Here is an 18,199-nt window from a genome sequence, read left to right as displayed (position 1 = left end):
GGCTGGTGCAGTTCTGTGTCTGTATGGACAGCACATTTGGAAGTTCTCCAGTTCTTGCCAAGTAACTTCTCTTTGTGGAGCAACAGTTCATGGTAGCAGTGGCTTTGAGCTGTTGCCTCTTGCAGTTCCACATTGATATTTTAACATGAGGATTAATGATTTTTTCTGATTTTACGCAACAGCTCCAGAATTTTACCTCTTTTACCAAAGATCAAATATGAAATCAATCCCTTACTTCACAGTGACTTTCTATTTCTAAAACTATTTGGTGAGTGTCAGTCGGGCTTGATAGCACTTCCAGGTTGTAATCCTGGGGTCTGGAATAGTCTCTGGATTGCCCACAAGGTCTGTCCCTCTTCAGACCATGTAGCCCTTGGATTCTGAGGGATGTGGTACCTCCTGTTCCATGGACACATAAGACTAGAGGCAAGGTTTTAATTTCTTTCAGGCTCAAACAGAAATGAACAGGTTAATTTTTAGGTGCTAATAAGAATAAATTCCAATGAGATTTTTCTTTACAATTTTTCTTTTTATCTGATTTTCTAATGTCCCAGTAGAAATTTCTCAGGAGAGATTCTGGTTTTGTTGAAATCTTGGGGAATTTTGCCACTGCCTTTAAAAAAACCCTTAGGGCTTGACCTTGTGTTGAGTCTACATGATAGAAGTTTTCCTTAGGAAGAAACTTTTTCTTCAAATGAATGTGCTGCAGGGGTTTTCAGAGTCAGCAATGGCTGGTCACAAGTACTTAAATTTGTGTGTTTATAAATATGAAACTGCAAAGGTGGAAGCTTGTGATGTCTGTTTTCAGAAAGTTGAATGTTCATCATTCCTTTCTGACCTTTTTGGTGTTGTTCTGTCTTTGTCCATAGAATTCATATGTTTCACTCTTCAAATTTATGTTCATTTTATCCTTCATTTTTTTTTGTTTTTTTTTTAGGACCCAATGTTGTCTTCCAGTGTGAAAGCACCTCAGAGACCCACTATCCAAGTTTGACTAGCGTGGAGGCAGGGTGGCCAGCCCTGCTCACGTGTCTGACACAATCCTTTTGCTTCGTTTGAACGTTAGATCCAACCAAGAAATTAGGTTTTCGTGGGTTTTCTTCTAATCTACGGTTTCAGTGGATTTGTAAAAGCAGAAAGGATAGTGGGTCTTTGTGTGGCTTTCACTGCTGTTCATTCTTGTTTCCTTTAGTATTTCCTTTGGGATTGATAACCGTAGTCATTAGCATGCATATCAAGTATTGTTTGCATGGTGGGATTGCAGACACACAAAGACCCACTATTTGCACAGTTTATCTGTTTGGAATGGGCACTTGTGTTCTTTTAATGTTGTAATGTATATATTTTGCAGAATTAAAATGTTCATTGATTATTGTTCTAATGGACTTGAGTTAATCTCTTACATACTGAGCTTTTAAAATTGGGGGCCTTCATGGCTCATCCAGAAACAAACCCTACCTGTCTGCTGCTGATAGTCACTGTGATTACAAACATGCCACAGGATCTAAGGGTTAGATCTGGTGCACTCCATCCAGCCTTTTCACACCCTTTTTAACAGGGAAAAGAACTATTAGGTGTAGAGTGAAGGATATTTTAATGGTTTTTCTTCCTTCACAGTAGTACTATGGCAGGAATTCAGGTTGTTTTGGCTCAATACATTCTGTCCCTAAACAGCCTCCTTCCTTAAATTCTGATCATTCATATTTGCTTTCAGTTTTGGCAAATGTGCTCAGTTGCTGCAGTAAGTCCTTGCACAGCCTCAGTGTGACCAGGCCCTTCCCCTGCCCCTTCTTTTCATTAATAGTTCATGGTACTGAATCGTTTGTCTCTGGCTGTGGTCTGCAGTGACATTTAAAGTGCTGCTGCAAGCTGCTGCTCCTCCTCCTGGTAAACAGAGCAGCAGCCTGAGGCAGAGGTAACCTCAGTCCAGAGGTGTTGCCAGGAGAGACACTAAGAGAACCTGGAGTGAGGGCAGAGCACTGGGGTTTAGGATGGAACTGTGCTCCTCAGCCCGCAGTCCTGGCCTGTTGGAAATGCAGTGCAGTATGAGCTGCCTATGTCTCACTATGTTTGGAGGGAAGGAGGAACTTGTAACCTTGATTCCCCTTTAAATAAAAGGATTAATTTGATTCTAGACTACTACTTTGATTAAATAGTTCTGTGCTCTTGTAACAACAAGAGAGATCTCTAGACACAGTATTTAATTTAGTTGGTTTCCTGAACTTGGTTATGAAACAGCAAAGGTCACTTATGCAATCAGAAATGTTTACAAAACAAACTGCTTGTTTACTATATAGACATATATATATATATAGAGATGAATGTTGTGAAGGTACTATCAGGAAAAGGTTAATCCAGTTGCAGAGTTTTAAAAGCCTTTCTCCAAAATCCAATGTTCTGTATTTATATCCTTGATCAAATAATGTATGTGTGCCCTTTAGTTCAGAGATGTATCTTCTGTGCAATACGGACTACGCACTGTGCCTACAGAAAACTGCAAATGGATTTTTATTCTGGATGTATTTTGTCTGAACCAGTATTTTGTTATAGAATGAAATCATATTGTTGTAGGCAAATAATGTGCTAGATAATCCTTTGAGTATTTCAGATTACTTGATTTCCTTCGGAAACCACGTTGTGTTTCTACTAAAATACACTACTCACCCAGAATTGCCTTCTCTGAATTTCTGTCTTGGAAAGCCTGTTTAATGCAGGCTGAAATGTGTTGTGCTGCACCAGTGACATCGAGCAGTCACATACTGGAGTCTGAGAATTAGGTGATCTTCTAAATGATGTAATTTCTGAAAGGCAAAAAGGCACTGTTCATCTGTGGGATTTGAGCCACACTGACAATCAGTGTTCAGTCAGTTTTCCTTGAATGCCAGATTACTACTAATTGTCTTTGAAATATCAAAACTTCCCATCCTCACTGAGGTATTTGAGGAATTTTCCAAAACAAAGTGGCATTCTACTAATTTTTATTTTTTTTAACTGATACCTTTGGAGATTACAGTACTGTTGGCAAAGTTTCACACAGGTAGCCCTGTGTTGTGTAGGTATGAGCACTGATATTATTGAAACCTCTGCCTCGGAAGTCTGAACTGAAAAGTATTAAGTGAAGCATTTTGTGCTTTCACAACTGTCTTTTCATGTTTCACTATTACCTGAGTACGCTCTAAATTCTCTTAAGTGTAATAATAAATAAAATAATAAAAATACACCTTAATAATGCTGATTGAGAGGGACATAGTCCCTGCCTTCAGTATTCATCTGTATTGCAGAAGTCTGCCTAGCACAGCTCCAGCACAGTTGCCTGAGAGCTCTGCACAGTGGTGCAGAAAGAGTTGAATACACACATCAGAACTTCAAAGGAAAGACTATGCCAAGGATGTATTTACAGCAAGATTACTTTAAAATAATATTCTGTACCAATGAAGCAGTGTGGCTATTGGAAGTTGCATTTAAATCAGACTTTACTTCTAAAAATGCTACATTTTCTCTGGTTGTGTGCAGTCCACCCCTTTGTTGATAAAAGAACATAGAGTTGAGTTCAGCTGGTCATCCCAGCCAGTCAAGTAAAATCACCCTTACCTGGGTGAAAAAGGTTGGCTGTGGAGCTAAGGGCAAGGTGGAAAACAGAGTCCTTTGCTGAACTCATGGTTCCCAGGCAGGAGCTGAGAGTCTAAATGTTGCTGAGAACCAGACAAGGTTAGAAAGTAAAACTGAAGCCAATGTGGAAAGCAAAATGCACTGTTTGCTGTTGCCTGCAGTGTGGTACTTGCTAAATGTTTTCCTGTGGGCCAGCAGAGAACAGGGGCCCTGGTGTCACGGGCTGAGAACCAAACAGTGCTGTAAATGCACAAGAACTGGTACCAAAACGCTGCTTCTGTAACTCTCTGGTTTGCATAATGGACTAACAAACTACAGAAACCTGGTTTGACACAAGCTGAGTTCCTGAGCCAGAGCTGGATCCACGCAGGGAGGCCTTGTGCCACCACTGGGACCAGGGGCAGGGCTGGGTGTGTCAGGAGCCCATGGTGTGAGCACCCAGAGCTCTGTCTCCACGTGGTTATTGGTGCAGTCAGGAGCAGGAGGCACAAAGCTCCATCAGAGAGTTGCACACTAATAACTGAAACGTCTCCCTCTGGTCACTGAACATTTCTGCCATCTCAGAGCTTTGTCAGATTGTATCCCTGTGTGATTGTCCTGGGCAGGTTGGAAACACCTGTAAATAAGTCTGCTGGTAGGAATGCCTACACTCCTTGGCCTGCAGTGGGAGCTGCTGCAGGGTCCTGCTACTTCAGTGTAATGAACCCATAAAACTGCTGCATTCTGGTGTGTGCTGCCTTAAACCCCTCCTTGTCCTTCCCAAGCTTGAGTGTCACGTGTGGGATGGTTGTTGAGACATGCAAATGCAGGCTGTGCTTAGCATGAGGTAATTGTTCACCTTGGATTTGAACAAAGTTGTAAGATAACTATGCAAATGTATTTTATTAAAGGGACACATAAAAGGATCTAGTTTGTCTGTTGTGGTTTTTTGTCCATCTGGGGAGGATTTTTTTTTTCCCAGCTGAATAGCTTGGAATGAGCATTGTGTCAACTGTGATGGAGTGACTTGATTTTGCTTTTTACCTCTTGAAAATTGATTCATAAATTTCCTCTGTTGCAGCACAGTATCCTGTGTTTACTGATTAGGGGAGATTGGATAAAAGTTTTTATTATTTCTCCCAGGGCCTGATGGAAACTGCCTTTCCCACAGTAGCAGATTTCTTGTATTTGTTCCTGTTGTGGGTTTCAGAGGCTGCTGGTGGCTCCAGGAGTGACAGGAGTGTGTTGGCTTTGTGTGTGGCTGCAGAGCTTGCAGCTGGCTGTGCTGGTGTCCCCTGATGCCATCAGCTGCTCTCTGGCTGTACTGAAGGGACTGTGCCAATGCCAGCCCATGGTCCTTAAGGGGACTCGTGGCCTTTCTATGGCAGGCTGGGAAAATGGAGGCAGGAAAAAGACCCTCAACCTTTACCTGGTTTTCCCAGCCATGACAACTGGCTTCAGAGTCAAACAAACAATCAAAACAAATAAACAGCCCCTTCCAAAAATAATCCAACCCTAAACAAACCAAGATATTTTCTTTAAAAAAGCAATTTATATAGAATCATAGAATCATTAAGGCTGAAAAAGACCTTTAAAATCATCAAATCCAATCATTAATGCAGCACCAATAAACCACATCCTAAAGTGCCATATCAGTATGGTTTTTAATACTTCCAGGGATGGTGGCTCCACCACTTCCCTGGGCAGCTTTATAACCCCTTCCATGAAGAAATTTTTCCTAATATCAAATCTAAACCTCTATCTCTAAATAGTCTTCGTTGGCCACCCAAGGCAGTTAGTGCCTCTGGTGTAGCTACATCCTTCCAGGTGAGTGCCTGAGCTCCTCTTGGAGGCTTGAGATGTCACTTTTAATGGCTTTTTTCCCCCTGTCCATTGAGTGGGGAAGTCTGTTGGGAAAATAGTGTTAGATGTTACTCATCTGTCTTTCACTGGAGGACTTCCTTTCTTCAGAAACTCCCTCTCTTCCCCTTGAATGGGCTTATACCCAAAAAGTCAGTAATTGGGGAAGTTTTCTCCCCCAGCCCCCTGTGTTTTTCAGGGCTTTGAATCTGTGAAACTCAGTAGTTTTTCATACAGGGCTTATGTTAGTAGGAAAAAATGCTCCTTGTTCAGGTATATTTGGAAAGTATAATTTTAAATACTACCTCAGAGACTGGGATTTCCTGTTTATAAACTCTCCAGGTTGTTTTACCCTGGCAGCTGCTTCCTCAGCTCAGAAAGGAGGATTTAGCCCAGAGGGCACCACAGTCAGTGTGGGCTTCTCTCTGTTGCTGTGCCCTGAGTTTCCAAGGTTCCAGACACGCCCTGCTCGCTCTGGGGAGTGTTCTGGAGAGGGAGCTGGGCAGGCTGTGCCCCAGGCTGACTGAAAGCCTGGCACTGCCTGCTCTTGGTGGGAGAGGCAGGCTGGCTTCCCCTCCAGAGAGCAGGCATCCCTCTTGGTCAGCAGAGCAGATGAGGAACTGCAATTCCATGCTGCAGACACTCCCAGAAATCCCACTGCTCTTCCTGAGCTGCCTGGGGAGCTTGGGATGAAACTTCACCAGAGGGAAGCCAAGCCAAGAGCTTTCTGCTGCGAAACAAGGCAGTTTTACTGCTTCCATGCACATTCCTGGCTGTTAAACCAGCAGAAAACTGTTTTCTTTTCCCCCCTTGGGATTTGTTTGCTGCCAGCATGTGAGCAGGGAGTCAGATAAGTGCCAGAACTGATGCAAGGAAAGGAGGAAACAGCAGTGGGGGAGGAGAAGGGGTAGAGATGTAGCTGCACCCCTTCAGCATCAGTGAGCCCATGGGTTGCTGTGGCCACTTAGGGAAAACATTGGCAAATGCACTTGTTAGGCTGGTTTGTTCTCCTTTCTATTTTTTGTTTTTCTCTTCAGACTCAAATGCCCAAATTCACCCTCTAAAATCAAATGTAGCAATTGCATAATGTGTTTTTATGCCAGTATCATCAGACCTATCAAAATTAGGAGTATTTTCACTATTAAACACTAGTGTTTAAATAAAATTACAAGAATGAAATTATATAAAATACTAAATACAAAGTAGCATTCATCCCTTCATCCCAGAAGCTGGCAGTCCAAACACAAGATTAGCACAGAAGCCAGTTAATGTAACTGAATTTTTGCATCTGATAACAAATTTATAAACCAAATGTCTTTTAATGCATAAAAAAGCCCTTTTCTCTCCCAGGCTTGGCCCCAGCTTTCAGTGGTCAGCATGAGACAGACCCAAATCCCAGCATGTGGGTTGTTCCAGCAGCTGGGACAAGCCAACAGGAGCTTCAGTCCATCCCATTCTGTCACAGGAGTGCACCTTGCAGTAGGAAAGGGAGCCACTGGCCAAAGCTGAGACTTCCAAATCTGGACAATTAATGCCTGGTTACTGTGCAAGCCCTTGGATTGTCCTGAAATTTCATGTCTTAGTAAGCAGGTGGGCTTAACCTCAGTCCTGTACAGACTGAAGAGTGACACAAGAATCCAGAAGTAGCACATTGGCCACAGACTGTCTCAACGGACCAAGACATCAAACTTTGCAGGAATCACTTTTATCTGTAACTTCACTTCTTTTTCTCATCTAATTTTGGCCTGGTTGTAGCCTTGGGGATAACTAAGGCCAGAAGGAGTATTCTGTGTGATCAAAAGAGTTGCAATCCCTCATTTCTTCTTAAAAAGTGATGTTTCTTCAAACCTTGTCAGAAAGTTTAAGATCTGTGATCCTCCTTAGGGTGCAAAACCGAACTGAAAAGTCCTGATTTTCAGTCTAGCTTTGTCTTTGCTGCTGTTTTACTTCTTTGTGTTGTTCAAAGGGTTTCCTTGTTACGGTGTCCTAAAATTTCACTTGGCAAGAGTCTCTCTTCTGCTGACAGTTGCTCTTTCCACCTTGATGCTGGTGTAGCTGGAAGCTCAGGAGCCTGTGAGGTTCCCATTAGGCCACTGTCACATCAAGTCCAGCCTAATGTTTAGTGTTTCTTGTTTTTTTCCCTCAAATTTATTACTAACTCGCCTTCCAATGAGCAGATCTGTACCTTGGCAGTGAATAGTGTCATCCTTGTGTGCCAGGAGTGTCAGGGTGACAAGGGAGACACAGCCCTTCCTGCTGTGGGTCATTCTGCTTTTCACAACTCCTGTGAACCTTCATGAAGTATTGTTCCTCTAGAACTGCTGGATCAAAGTGAGTCCCTGTGATGTCCTTTCTGCTGTCCTGCAAAACCCACGGTTCACCTGGTATTGCAGTCTGATGCCATCACATCCAGTGATAGATGGATGTTCTCAAACACTCTGTAATTGTTCCTTCTTTTTTCCTTTTCCCCCACCCTGCTGCTTTGCAATATTCTGCTGTGTGATGGCTGACAGAGGGATCAGATTGACTTTCTGTGCTCTCCTTTACCCAGCTAAACTCATTCACCACTCTGGCTTTACCAGTTTTTGGTTTGGTTACTGAAGTTTGAACACTTGTCTTGTTTACTAACATCCAGTAGAGATAGTTGTGTGAAGCTGCAGGGTTTGCATGTTCTGACCAAAACTTGGGGTTTGTGTCATGGACTGTCAGTGTGTTCCTATGCATGATTTTGATTCTTCATCTTTGATGCATGAAAATAATTCAATATATTTCCAGCTCATTTTGAGAAAAATAAAAGTTGTGTAGCTGTGAGTTATACAGCTACAATGTTGTGTTACAGCTTTACAAATTTGTAGTGGTGGTTTCTATCATAAACCAATAACTAAGGCAGAGAACTTCAGAAATAGGGTAGGGATTAAAGGTGCAATGTCCTAAGTCAGGACCAGCCACATTTTCTATGACTTCATCTCACAAAAGACAACTTAGAATTACAGAATCATTAAGGTTGGAAAAGACCTTTAAGATCATAAAGTCCAAAAAGACATTGCTCAAAGTAAGGCAAAATCACAGTTTCAAATTGGTGTGCAGAAGAGATGAGAAAAGTCATGAGACAAATGGAGTGGCAAGTCAGGAGCTCTTACTCTGCCTCACAGTACAAGGGGTGTTCAAAGAAGTAAGAAGGTGATAGACTGAAAAGTGACACAAAGGAAGGGGGGTGATTGCTATGTTCACTTGATTTTGAAACCTGCTGCTGCTGCAGAGAGGGTTTACCAGTGCCTGTATAGTCTGAGCCACAGACTGCTGAATGCTGGTGCAGTTTTGTTAATTTATCAGATTTAATGCCTTGAGTGGGATCTGAACTCCTGACTTACTTCCTGCAGGGTGTGCTGATCTCCAGAGCCTTGACACCATGCAGCCCATGGAAAGGAAAAGGCAGGGCTACATTCATGAGCTCATTCAGACAGAAGAAAGGTACATGGACGACCTGCAGCTCGTTGTGGAGGTGAGATGTCTTGGATGTGAAAGTGCATTTGGAAAAAGAACACCTCTATACTGAGTAATAACAATAAAGGGATTCTTATGAATTGTGAAATGATGGAAGAAGAAAGGTGTGCAGTGAACGATATGTGGTTGCTCACCAGGCAAAAGCACCACTTTGTGAAACCCATCAGCTTACAAAGACCTTCCTGATTTCCAAATCGTGTTCTTGGGTATTCTGGCTCAGTAAAAAGATGATGGGTTGGGGCCAGGTGTCGAGCAGAGCTGCACAGAGCTGTAGAAGCACCACAAATCTTACCATGTGCCTTCTCCCCAGTTTTATTTCTGGAAACAAGACCACCTCCCTCAGCAGAGTATTAAGTGCTCTTGGGTGTCCAGCTTGACCTCTTTGTACAGAACAGTGGTGTGGTGAAGTGTGGCACATGTTAAATAGTCACATCACAGGGTGCTCTGCTCCCCAGAGATGAGGTGCTGAGAGCAGCACACAGGGTGGTTCTGCACACAGGGTGACCCTGAGTGCTCTGGGTCAGGGGAGAGGAGCAGTGCCTGAGTGTAATTTGTGTAGTGATTGATCCTGAATCTCAGCTTCTGCTGAGCTGTCAGCCTGCAGGTCCCTGTGCTTGTCCTCACTTTGCAAGTGCTGGTGCCAGTGTCAGAATGGGGTCACACACTCAGGGGAAACAGCTGTCACAAGTGCTAGTAAGAAATTGCTTTTAACTGCTGAGAAATTAGACACTAAGCATTCAAAAAAAATCACTGCTGGGCTAAGCAAGAGGTTGAGCTGATTCTGTTCTCTGAAGAATTGCTCATTTTTTGGCTGTAGGTTTTCCAAAAACCAATGGCTGATTCAGGCTGTCTCACAGAAGGAGAAATGGGGCTGATCTTTGTTAACTGGAAGGAACTCATCATGTCAAATACAAAGTTATTGAAGTGAGTACTTACCTGCAGTCTTACGTTTTCCTTTTCATTATTCTGCCATTCTTTCCCCAGGAAGTTTGCTGGTTTACAGTCAATATTGTGTCCTTGCTGATTATTCCCTGTGGATGCTTGCATTCAGAACAGCTGAATGCAGTCAGACTGCTTCAAAAGGAGCTGTAATAAGAGAGAGGGAGAAATAAACAGCAAGAATAGATGCACATTTGCTGTAATATCTTAGAAACAGGCCCTACACAAAAGTAGGGAGCTTTTCTTCCTAGTTTTCTGCAAGGAAACCTTTTATTCTCTAAAAATAATCTTTAGAAAGATACAGTGGCTAGTAATTCACTGAATGGGATGCTGGTTGAATGTACAGATTGATGCTGATTGTCCCAGAAACCTCAAAGGAGAGGCCCAGTCCCCCAGACTCTGTCAGGGAGATGGCTCAGCTCAGGGTGTTGTGTCAGGGTGACTTCCTGGGGTTTCAGGCAGGACCCTGGCACCTCCTGGAAGTGCCTTGCTGTGTAAGGAAATTCACATGCCAGGTTTGTGTCCTTTCAGAGGTGGATCTGTAAGGGCTGTGATTTAGGCCCACAGACTTGGCAGCAAAGTTGGATGTTGATCTCTCCTCGTCCGCAGAGCCTTGCGGGTGCGGAAGAAAACCGGAGGCGAGAAGATGCCGGTGCAGATGATCGGGGACATCCTGGCAGCAGAGCTGTCCCACATGCAGGCCTACATCCGCTTCTGCAGCTGCCAGCTCAACGGAGCCTCCCTGCTGCAGCAGAAAACTGACGAAGATGCTGATTTCAAAGACTACTTAAAGGTACCTGACTCAGTGGCTTTTGTGCCCTCTCCTTTCCTCAGTGACAGGAGCCTGTCTAACCAGCAACGACCACATCAAAATAACTCAGAAGAGAATCCTGCAAAAATAGCCAAGAAGCTTCCAAGGTGTATTTACATGGTGACCATGGCTAACAGTGGGTGTGCTCCTTGTAACACTGTCTTTCTCTCTAGCTAATTTATTTAGGCCATAAAAGGAAAATTGCCAGAACAGTTGACAGCAGGCATTTCTTTCTTTCATTGCTTTGTTCTTTTTCAACCTGAGTGGAGCCTGTGTGTCAAAATAAAAGGTGGAACAGTTTTGAATGTAAGGATTCTGCATGGACAATGACCTTGTGATTTATGCTGACAAAGCATCTGGGAGCAATGATACTGCCAGCTTTCCTGTTTGTTCTAGATACAAGTAGTGTTTGCTTACTGAGAAAATCCAAGATCTCTTGGAATGCTTGGAAAAATGAATCTGATCAGAGATTTTTCAGTATTCAGTGCCAGTGATGCAACTGTTTTCTGATGACTAATGCAGTGTCTCTGCTAAATCTCTGGGTTGCACCACAGAAACTTGCCCTGGACCCTCGCTGCAAAGGAATGCCCCTCTCCAGCTTCCTCCTGAAACCCATGCAAAGGATAACGCGCTACCCCCTGCTCATAAAGAGTGTGAGTACCCCAAGCGAGGTTTTGTAGGTGAACGCTTTGAGTTTGATCTCCACAGCAAAAGCCAAGATAAAGGCTTGTCCCTTTATGGGGATTGCTTTGACAGGCTTACCTCTGTTTTTATCTTGCTTTCTCCCCTCTTTGATCCACGCCAGATTCTAGAGAACACTCCAGAGAACCACCCGGATCACAGTAACCTCCGGCTCGCGCTGGAGCGTGCGGAGGAGTTGTGCTCCCAGGTGAACGAGGGCGTGCGGGAGAAGGAGAACTCGGACAGGCTGGAATGGATCCAGGCCCACGTCCAGTGTGAAGGCCTTGCTGAGGTACCTGCACTGATGCTCTGCAGGGCTGGGGCTTTTCAGAGTCATTTCAGCAAGGCTGGGGAGGGAATGGGAGTCCTTGCTGACATCCCTTATTGGAACATGATCCACTGCTGAGCTCTAGGCAGATAAGCTTTTACTGAATTCTAGTCACAGCCATAATGTGATGAACCATTGTTTTTGCATGACTGTAGTGGCAGAGAAATCTTGATTTATCAGCTTAAAAACTGGAGCCATTTAGACCATTAAACAGACAAGAATAACTCTTCTCTCTGAACTCCTGATCATGCTGCCACTGGGCTAAGTCAGGCGTTACTATGGAGGATTTCACTTAGTGTGTGTTTCCCAGGGTTTTCCTTCAAGCAGGCAGGGAATAGCAGTCCTCAGTGCCAGATCCTCAAGGATATGTGGTGTTCAGGCTCCTGTACCTTTCAGGACAGCCTTCAAACTGAGGTGTGTGTGAGAGTTCTCCACTGCATTAGGAACCAGGGCTTGACAGCCCCAGGAGGTCTGTCCTGTCCATCACCTAATCAGCTGTAAGAGGTGACCTGACTGCAGCCTGTGCAGCCTCAAACACAGAAAGGGCCATGCAGTAAATGCTCCATCTGGTCATCTCTCTGTGTGTTTTTGGTAAAGCTTAAATCTCCTCTGAGGTGGGAGTTGTGCTGTGGCCACGGCTGATCACAGAACAGTTCCCTTCTCTTCATTTATAATGGAATTTATTAAAATTAAAGAAGAGCATTTTCAGCAGCTTGGTCAGTCTCCACAGTGAAGAGGAGCAGGAGCTGATGTCTGCACAGACTTGCTGCTGCTAATGGGTTTTGTCTCTTCCCAGCAACCCGTGTTCAACTCCCTCACAAACTGCTTGGGACCACGGAAGCTCCTGCACAGTGGGAAGCTGTACAAGGCCAAAAGCAGTAAGGAGCTGTATGGATTCCTTTTCAATGACTTCCTGCTGCTCACCTACATGGTTAAACAGTTTGTGTCTTCCGGATCCGATAAACTGTTCAGCCCTAAATCCAACTCCCAGTTCAAAATGTACAAAATGGTGAGTGAGTCAAGGTGCTCCAAGTGTTGCTACAGTGGGTCCTGGTTTCTGATGAGGAATGCTGCTCTCCCACTGGCATTAGCTGTGTGGCCCCTTTTGCTGTCACATGGGCACGTTCTGGCAAACAACTTGCATAAAAATGATATTGGCTTAGTACTTGGAAAAGGACAGACTTCTGCATCCTGGTTTAACTAACACCTCCATCCACTTTGGGGGAAGGGGCAGAAGTAGCATCATGCCTGAACAGCTGAGGGGGATGTTCAGAAGCAGGAGCCTTGACTTCAGTTTGCACAGGTTCCTGCATCCACAAGAAAATTCCTGTCCTTCAGAAAATATTAGAAGATGCAAAATTTTAGTCTCTGTGCCCACACATTGTGTGTTCTCAAGATTCTGAAACTGGAGACATAAACTTAAGTATCAGGGCTGCTTTCCCACAGAGAACCTGAGAGATTCCTGGATTTCCAAGCTCCACACTGCAGCTCTGCTTGCATACTCCTTCCCCTTTCACAAAGCTCTTTGCCTAGGAAACAAGAATGGGGTGAATTGCCAGAAAAGTTTTTCTCTCAGCCCTTTCTTGAATCCTTTACATGGTAATCTCATTGTTTGTCCTGTGTCCTATGACTTCCATTTTCCCTACAGTAAAACAGTGTATTTAAACATGCATATAGAGTTTCTGCCTGTTGTCAGGGGGTGATGCTGCCACAGTGACATTTGCTTTTCTTTCAGCCGGTTTTCCTTAATGAAGTCCTCGTGAAGCTGCCCACAGACCCTTCAAGTGATGAGCCAGTTTTTCACATATCACACATTGACAGAGTTTACACACTTAAAACTGACAACATTAATGAGCGGTGAGTAGTGAAAATACAAATCTGAGCTTAAACTTGTTCATTGATGCTGCAGGCTGTTTCCAGTGAGCTGACAGAGGGACTCCGAGCTCAGGAACAGAGCTGTCTCTTGGTCAGGAAATAAACTCACTTGACTCTCATTTGAATGAGAAGTTTTCTCTGATTTTGTTCTGCTTCTGCAGCAGTTCTTGCAGTATCCAGCCCCATCTGCTGCTCCTTGATGTTTCAGTTGTATCAAAGAACAGTTTAGGGCTGCAAAATCCAGCATCCGATAGGACTCTTCCCCAGTCCTGAGCAGTCTTTAATGTGACCCAGCAGTCTTTAGTAAAATAGCAGCTCCATGTCCATTTATTGAGGCTGATTTGGCATAAGATTAAGTCAAAAAACTCCATCATCTTTGTCCATGAACTGACTTGATTTGTGATGCCTCTAAAATTTAGGGAGGGGAGAATGAGGAAGGAGAGTGGGGCAGTCACTGAAGGTCTTGCTGCCTGTAGGATGACCCTGACTGTAGGGATTGCTCTCTGCAGGACTGCCTGGGTCCAGAAAATCAAAGCGGCGTCAGAGCAGTACATTGAAACGGAGAAGAGGAAACGTGAAAAGGCCTATCAAGGTACCCACTGAGTTCTGCATTTCCCTCTGTCCACCTGGATACAGGAGCCACCCATCTCCTGGAGGATGCCAGTTTCTCCTTCAGACCTACTGCCAGTTCTTACAGTTCCAACCAATCTGTTTATTTCTGACCTCTTTGTTCCCAGCTCGTTCACAGAAAACCTCAGGAATAGGACGCTTGATGGTGCACGTGATTGAAGCAACAGAACTAAAGGCCTGTAAGCCCAATGGTAAGTGAGGGAAACAGTCTCAGAGCAGTTTTATTCCTGTAACATTTGGAATGGCTTGCTGAGAGGAGCTGGTCATTTGGGAATCCCTGTGGTTTGTCTACAGTTTCTGTATGAAATAGCCATTCTTTAGCTTCAGAGGACAGAGTGAAGAACCAGCTCTGTGCTGCTCTGGGATATAGGATTGCCTGATCCACATCATCTGGCAGCAGCATTGATGTGTGTCCAGGCAGGCTGCAGATGGAGGGGGAGGTTCTGCACTGCACAGGGGATTCACTCTGTATTTTGTGTTTAGGGAAGAGTAACCCATACTGTGAGATCAGCATGGGCTCACAGAGCTACACTACCAGGACCCTGCAGGACACCCTGAACCCCAAGTGGAACTTCAACTGCCAGTTCTTCATCAAGGATCTCTATCAGGATGTCCTGTGTATCACCATGTTTGACAGGGATCAGTTCTCACCTGATGGTAAGTGTGAGTATTTAGGCAAAGAATGCTTTTTTGTTAGCTGAGCTACCCAGTTCCTCAGCAGCAGTTTCAAGAGCCTGTAGGTCTGACTGCTGCCTGAGAAATGTTGGGTGAAAACAATGCCTCAGTACTCAGGAGGTTCAACAGCTTCCAGAGCCAGTAACTCCAGGCAATCAGATTTGATCCCAATCTGGCTTCTGTATCAGACACAGAATTATTTTCTTGTCAGACTGAGGAGACAGACAAGTTGGAAGCAGAAGTTCTACTCACAATAGGTGCTCAAAAAGAAGGTCCTGGGTTATATTTTCACAGCAACAGCTTGATCAGCTTTCTTGTTGCTTGGAAACTGAACACGTTTTTGGCAGTCAGTTGCTTCTCATATTCTCTAAAAGGTTAAGTGCTTTTTCAGGGCTCTGACACACAGTCAATTATTGCACATTTGCAGGGAGCTGCCTTGACCTGAGATGCCTTGTCTGTAACCATAGCTCACTTTTTTCTCCTGTGGGTTAATGTGAGTCTGGCTGGACAGCTGAGTCTCGTTTTTCAGTCCACAGTGAACCTTTTAATGCACACACACACAAAGATGTCATGTAATAAATAGCCACACAGAAGGTGTATAATTTCTGAACAGGACTTGAAACCTACTAGAAGGGGTAATTGTTGAAGATCGTTCTAGTAAAAAGCATCATATATAGGCATAATTCAAAGTTGGCTGAGCCAAAATAGTTTATTTTTTTACTGTCTTTGAGCACCTCAGCTGCTTTGCAAACAAGTTCCATCAGTGTTAGCTGACCAGCCAGCTCTGAAATTGAAGAACACTTGAAATTGTGTTTCTGAAAGGGTATTTTCTAAGAGTATTTTTAAAGCACTTAGCTCAAACCGTGACATCCTAATTCCATAGCATTGTTCTCTTCCAAAAAGACCCCTTTTTGTCACTGCTGGCTGGTTTACACAGGGCTGGGGTCCAATCCAACTGGAAGCCTGGGAGCAGTGCTCTGGAACTGAGCATGCACCCCACAACACTGCACTAACCTGCCTCACTCATATTTTCTATGGTCAGTAGCTTTGCCTAATGAAGTTTCTAATTCGTTTGCCCAACAGATTTTTTGGGTCGCACTGAAGTTCCAGTAGCAAAAATCAGAACAGAACAAGAAAGCAAAGGCCCCACAACTAAACACTTACTGCTGCATGAAGTTCCAACAGGAGAAGTGTGGGTGCGCTTTGACCTGCAGCTCTTTGATCAGAAAACACTCCTCTAAGAACACTTTTTTAATTTATGAAGGACAACTAAAGCTAAGAGCCTGAACGTCTTTTGGTAAAAAATTCTTTGTCCCACGCTGGTTATTAAGCAAGAATTCCTGCTGCTTCTGTATTTCCTCTTAGTTCCTGGTTGTGCTTAGTTCCCTGCAGTGTTCCAAGTTGACATTGATCTATGCAAACACAAATGTTACTGTAAATACAGTACTATAGCTCAGTGCCTTTTTATTATTTTGGAATAGCTTGGGTTTGGATGCCAATGTTTCCATTATCAGGGCCATAAAAAGTATTATGTAGAAATGTGGCACCAAGCTGTTTGTATATTTTACCACTTAGTCTGACAGACAGACTGAGGAATGGTTTAAGCTCAGCACTAGAATCATTCCATTTGAAATCTTTAAAGTGATATCCACTGGAATTTTCCCATCTCAGGATGATCGTTTTAATGGTTAAATGCTGAAGAAGCCTTAGCACTGGAGAAGTCTCCAATATATTGTATATTCTTTTAAGAATCAAGTGTAGTTCTTTACTTGACTTTAGTTCTGCACTGGAATCAGCAACTGCTACTTGATTTTTCTTTCTGTTTCAGTTTGATTTATTGTTCTCTGCTGAGACAATGTGGTTGTGAAGAATAGCTAGAAAAAAATATTTTAAATACTGTGACCCACAACGATGTGGCAAAATGCTCTTCAGCTCTTTGGGTTTTTTCCTAATTATAAGTTATTTGTGTACATTTCCTTGGTCTGCAGACCTCCATGTGAATCTTGAAGCTTTGACATTGCCAACATGTATATAGAGAGTAAAATATAAGTTTATGAATTTGTCTACAGATGTTTATTGATGCATAGTGATTTTAAAAAAGTATATTTTATTGTACAGGGGAATGTGAAATAATGAGAAAAACTTATAGGATTTGTTCAAGGAAAGTTTATCACAAGTTTAAAAGGTTTGCTCTGGGGAGCTGTTACCCCAATATAGACTGTAAAATGAACTGGTTGAAATGAAAGCAAAAACTTTCTCTTGGCACCAAATCAGGGATGGTTTAAAAAAAAAAAAGAAAGTTTGTTTATAAATATTTGTTACATTGCAACCATTCTATTTCCTCCTTTAAACTGCTTTGTTGCAGAAGCACAGCATGCAGTTCTGAGCAGCCTGTGCCCTTGTTTTCCACGGGTGCAGAAATTCCTCTTCAAGTCTGGCAGTTTCCCACCCAGTCGCCATCTGTGCACCCTCCTATTACTGAGTCAACCTCTGTTACATTTAACAGTTTTCTGTGGTTCAGTATTTCTAATCCTAAATAAAACTCAACTCTTGGCAACTCTTGAGAGATTGTGTCTGTACAATGGGAGTTTGGAGGACAGAGAAAATTCTGTTTCCAGGCTTTGAGCCCAGAGCTGCTGAGCAGCTGCAGCAGCAGGAGATGGGGCTGCACTGGCACAGGAGAGGGTCAGGGTGAGGGCACTGGCAGCAGCTGTGAAGGCACTGCCCAGCACCAGCTCTCCAGAAAGCACCAGATGTTTTGAACACCACTTCCCATCTCCTCTCCCCTACTTATTTCCTGCCTTCTCAAAACACCTACGATGTGTGTTAAAAGTTTGATTTACTGCTTGAACACTGTCTCCAAGAGAGAATACCAGCACTGTCTTTATTGAGCTCAGGAGGTTTTGGCTTGTAGAGCATTGAAGTGGATCTGGCAAGAAGAGGCCCAGCATCTCAGACATTTCTTTGGCTGCTGGGTAACAACATTTCAGAACTACATGTTTAAGACAGTAAGTTTATTGCAGTTTGCCCAAAGACCTGCCTGGCCTGTTCTCACTTGCTTTGGCAGTGCATGTAACCTGTTTTGTAAAGGGTACCTTTGATGGCTGTACTTGCTGCTGTGGTCAGCTGGAGTACAGGTGACATCATTGCCTCTCTCTGTCATTGTGCTCGTTGATGAATTCCATCCTTTAAAGAGAAGGAAAAACTGTTGCCATGCTTCTGTAAAGATCAGCTGAGCTGTCAGATTATTTCCTTCTACACAGCACACACTAAGCTTGCCTGGGAACTCTCCAACTTTCCTTTGACAG

At 43.6% G+C, this 18,199-nt stretch overlaps 2 protein-coding genes across 17 annotated transcripts in view; one reads left to right on the top strand and one right to left on the bottom strand.

Annotated features, from left to right (window-relative positions):
- Nucleotides 1-17,455, top strand: part of ITSN2 (intersectin 2) — a 79,978-nt gene extending 62,523 nt beyond the window's left edge. For 8 of the 10 annotated variants that reach the window (XM_039721643.1, XM_039721641.1, XM_039721642.1 and 5 more), the window contains 11 exons: nucleotides 8,829-8,950; nucleotides 9,770-9,876; nucleotides 10,501-10,684; nucleotides 11,257-11,355; nucleotides 11,508-11,675; nucleotides 12,508-12,720; nucleotides 13,447-13,568; nucleotides 14,096-14,178; nucleotides 14,324-14,407; nucleotides 14,700-14,873; nucleotides 15,975-16,132. In XM_039721643.1, coding sequence (XP_039577577.1) covers nucleotides 8,829-8,950; nucleotides 9,770-9,876; nucleotides 10,501-10,684; nucleotides 11,257-11,355; nucleotides 11,508-11,675; nucleotides 12,508-12,720; nucleotides 13,447-13,568; nucleotides 14,096-14,178; nucleotides 14,324-14,407; nucleotides 14,700-14,873; nucleotides 15,975-16,132 — 1,514 coding nt within the window. Of the gene's footprint in view, nucleotides 1-937; nucleotides 4,515-8,828; nucleotides 8,951-9,769; nucleotides 9,877-10,500; nucleotides 10,685-11,256; nucleotides 11,356-11,507; nucleotides 11,676-12,507; nucleotides 12,721-13,446; nucleotides 13,569-14,095; nucleotides 14,179-14,323; nucleotides 14,408-14,699; nucleotides 14,874-15,974 lie in introns of those variants that run through there. The other 2 variants (XM_039721638.1, XM_039721644.1) reach the window with 2 other exon arrangements.
- Nucleotides 1-18,199, bottom strand: part of FAM228B (family with sequence similarity 228 member B) — a 32,652-nt gene that overhangs the window by 5,710 nt on the left and 8,743 nt on the right. For 2 of the 7 annotated variants that reach the window (XM_039721650.1, XM_039721648.1), the window contains exons 6-7: nucleotides 17,987-18,077; nucleotides 9,889-10,038 (exon numbers count right to left, since the gene is read on the bottom strand). In XM_039721650.1, the coding sequence (XP_039577584.1) occupies nucleotides 10,029-10,038; nucleotides 17,987-18,077 (101 nt within the window). In that variant the 3' untranslated portion in view covers nucleotides 9,889-10,028. Of the gene's footprint in view, nucleotides 1-4,637; nucleotides 7,810-9,888; nucleotides 10,039-14,886; nucleotides 15,433-17,588; nucleotides 18,078-18,199 lie in introns of those variants that run through there. The other 5 variants (XM_039721645.1, XM_039721651.1, XM_039721649.1 and 2 more) reach the window with 4 other exon arrangements.

The sequence above is a fragment of the Passer montanus genome, unplaced genomic scaffold, assembly GCF_014805655.1.
Source record: "Passer montanus isolate IOZ18808 unplaced genomic scaffold, ASM1480565v1 scaffold46, whole genome shotgun sequence".
Lineage (NCBI taxonomy): Eukaryota > Metazoa > Chordata > Aves > Passeriformes > Passeridae > Passer > Passer montanus.
The sequence above is the reverse complement of the archived record's forward strand: the minus strand, read 5'-3'. Positions and strand labels throughout refer to the sequence as shown.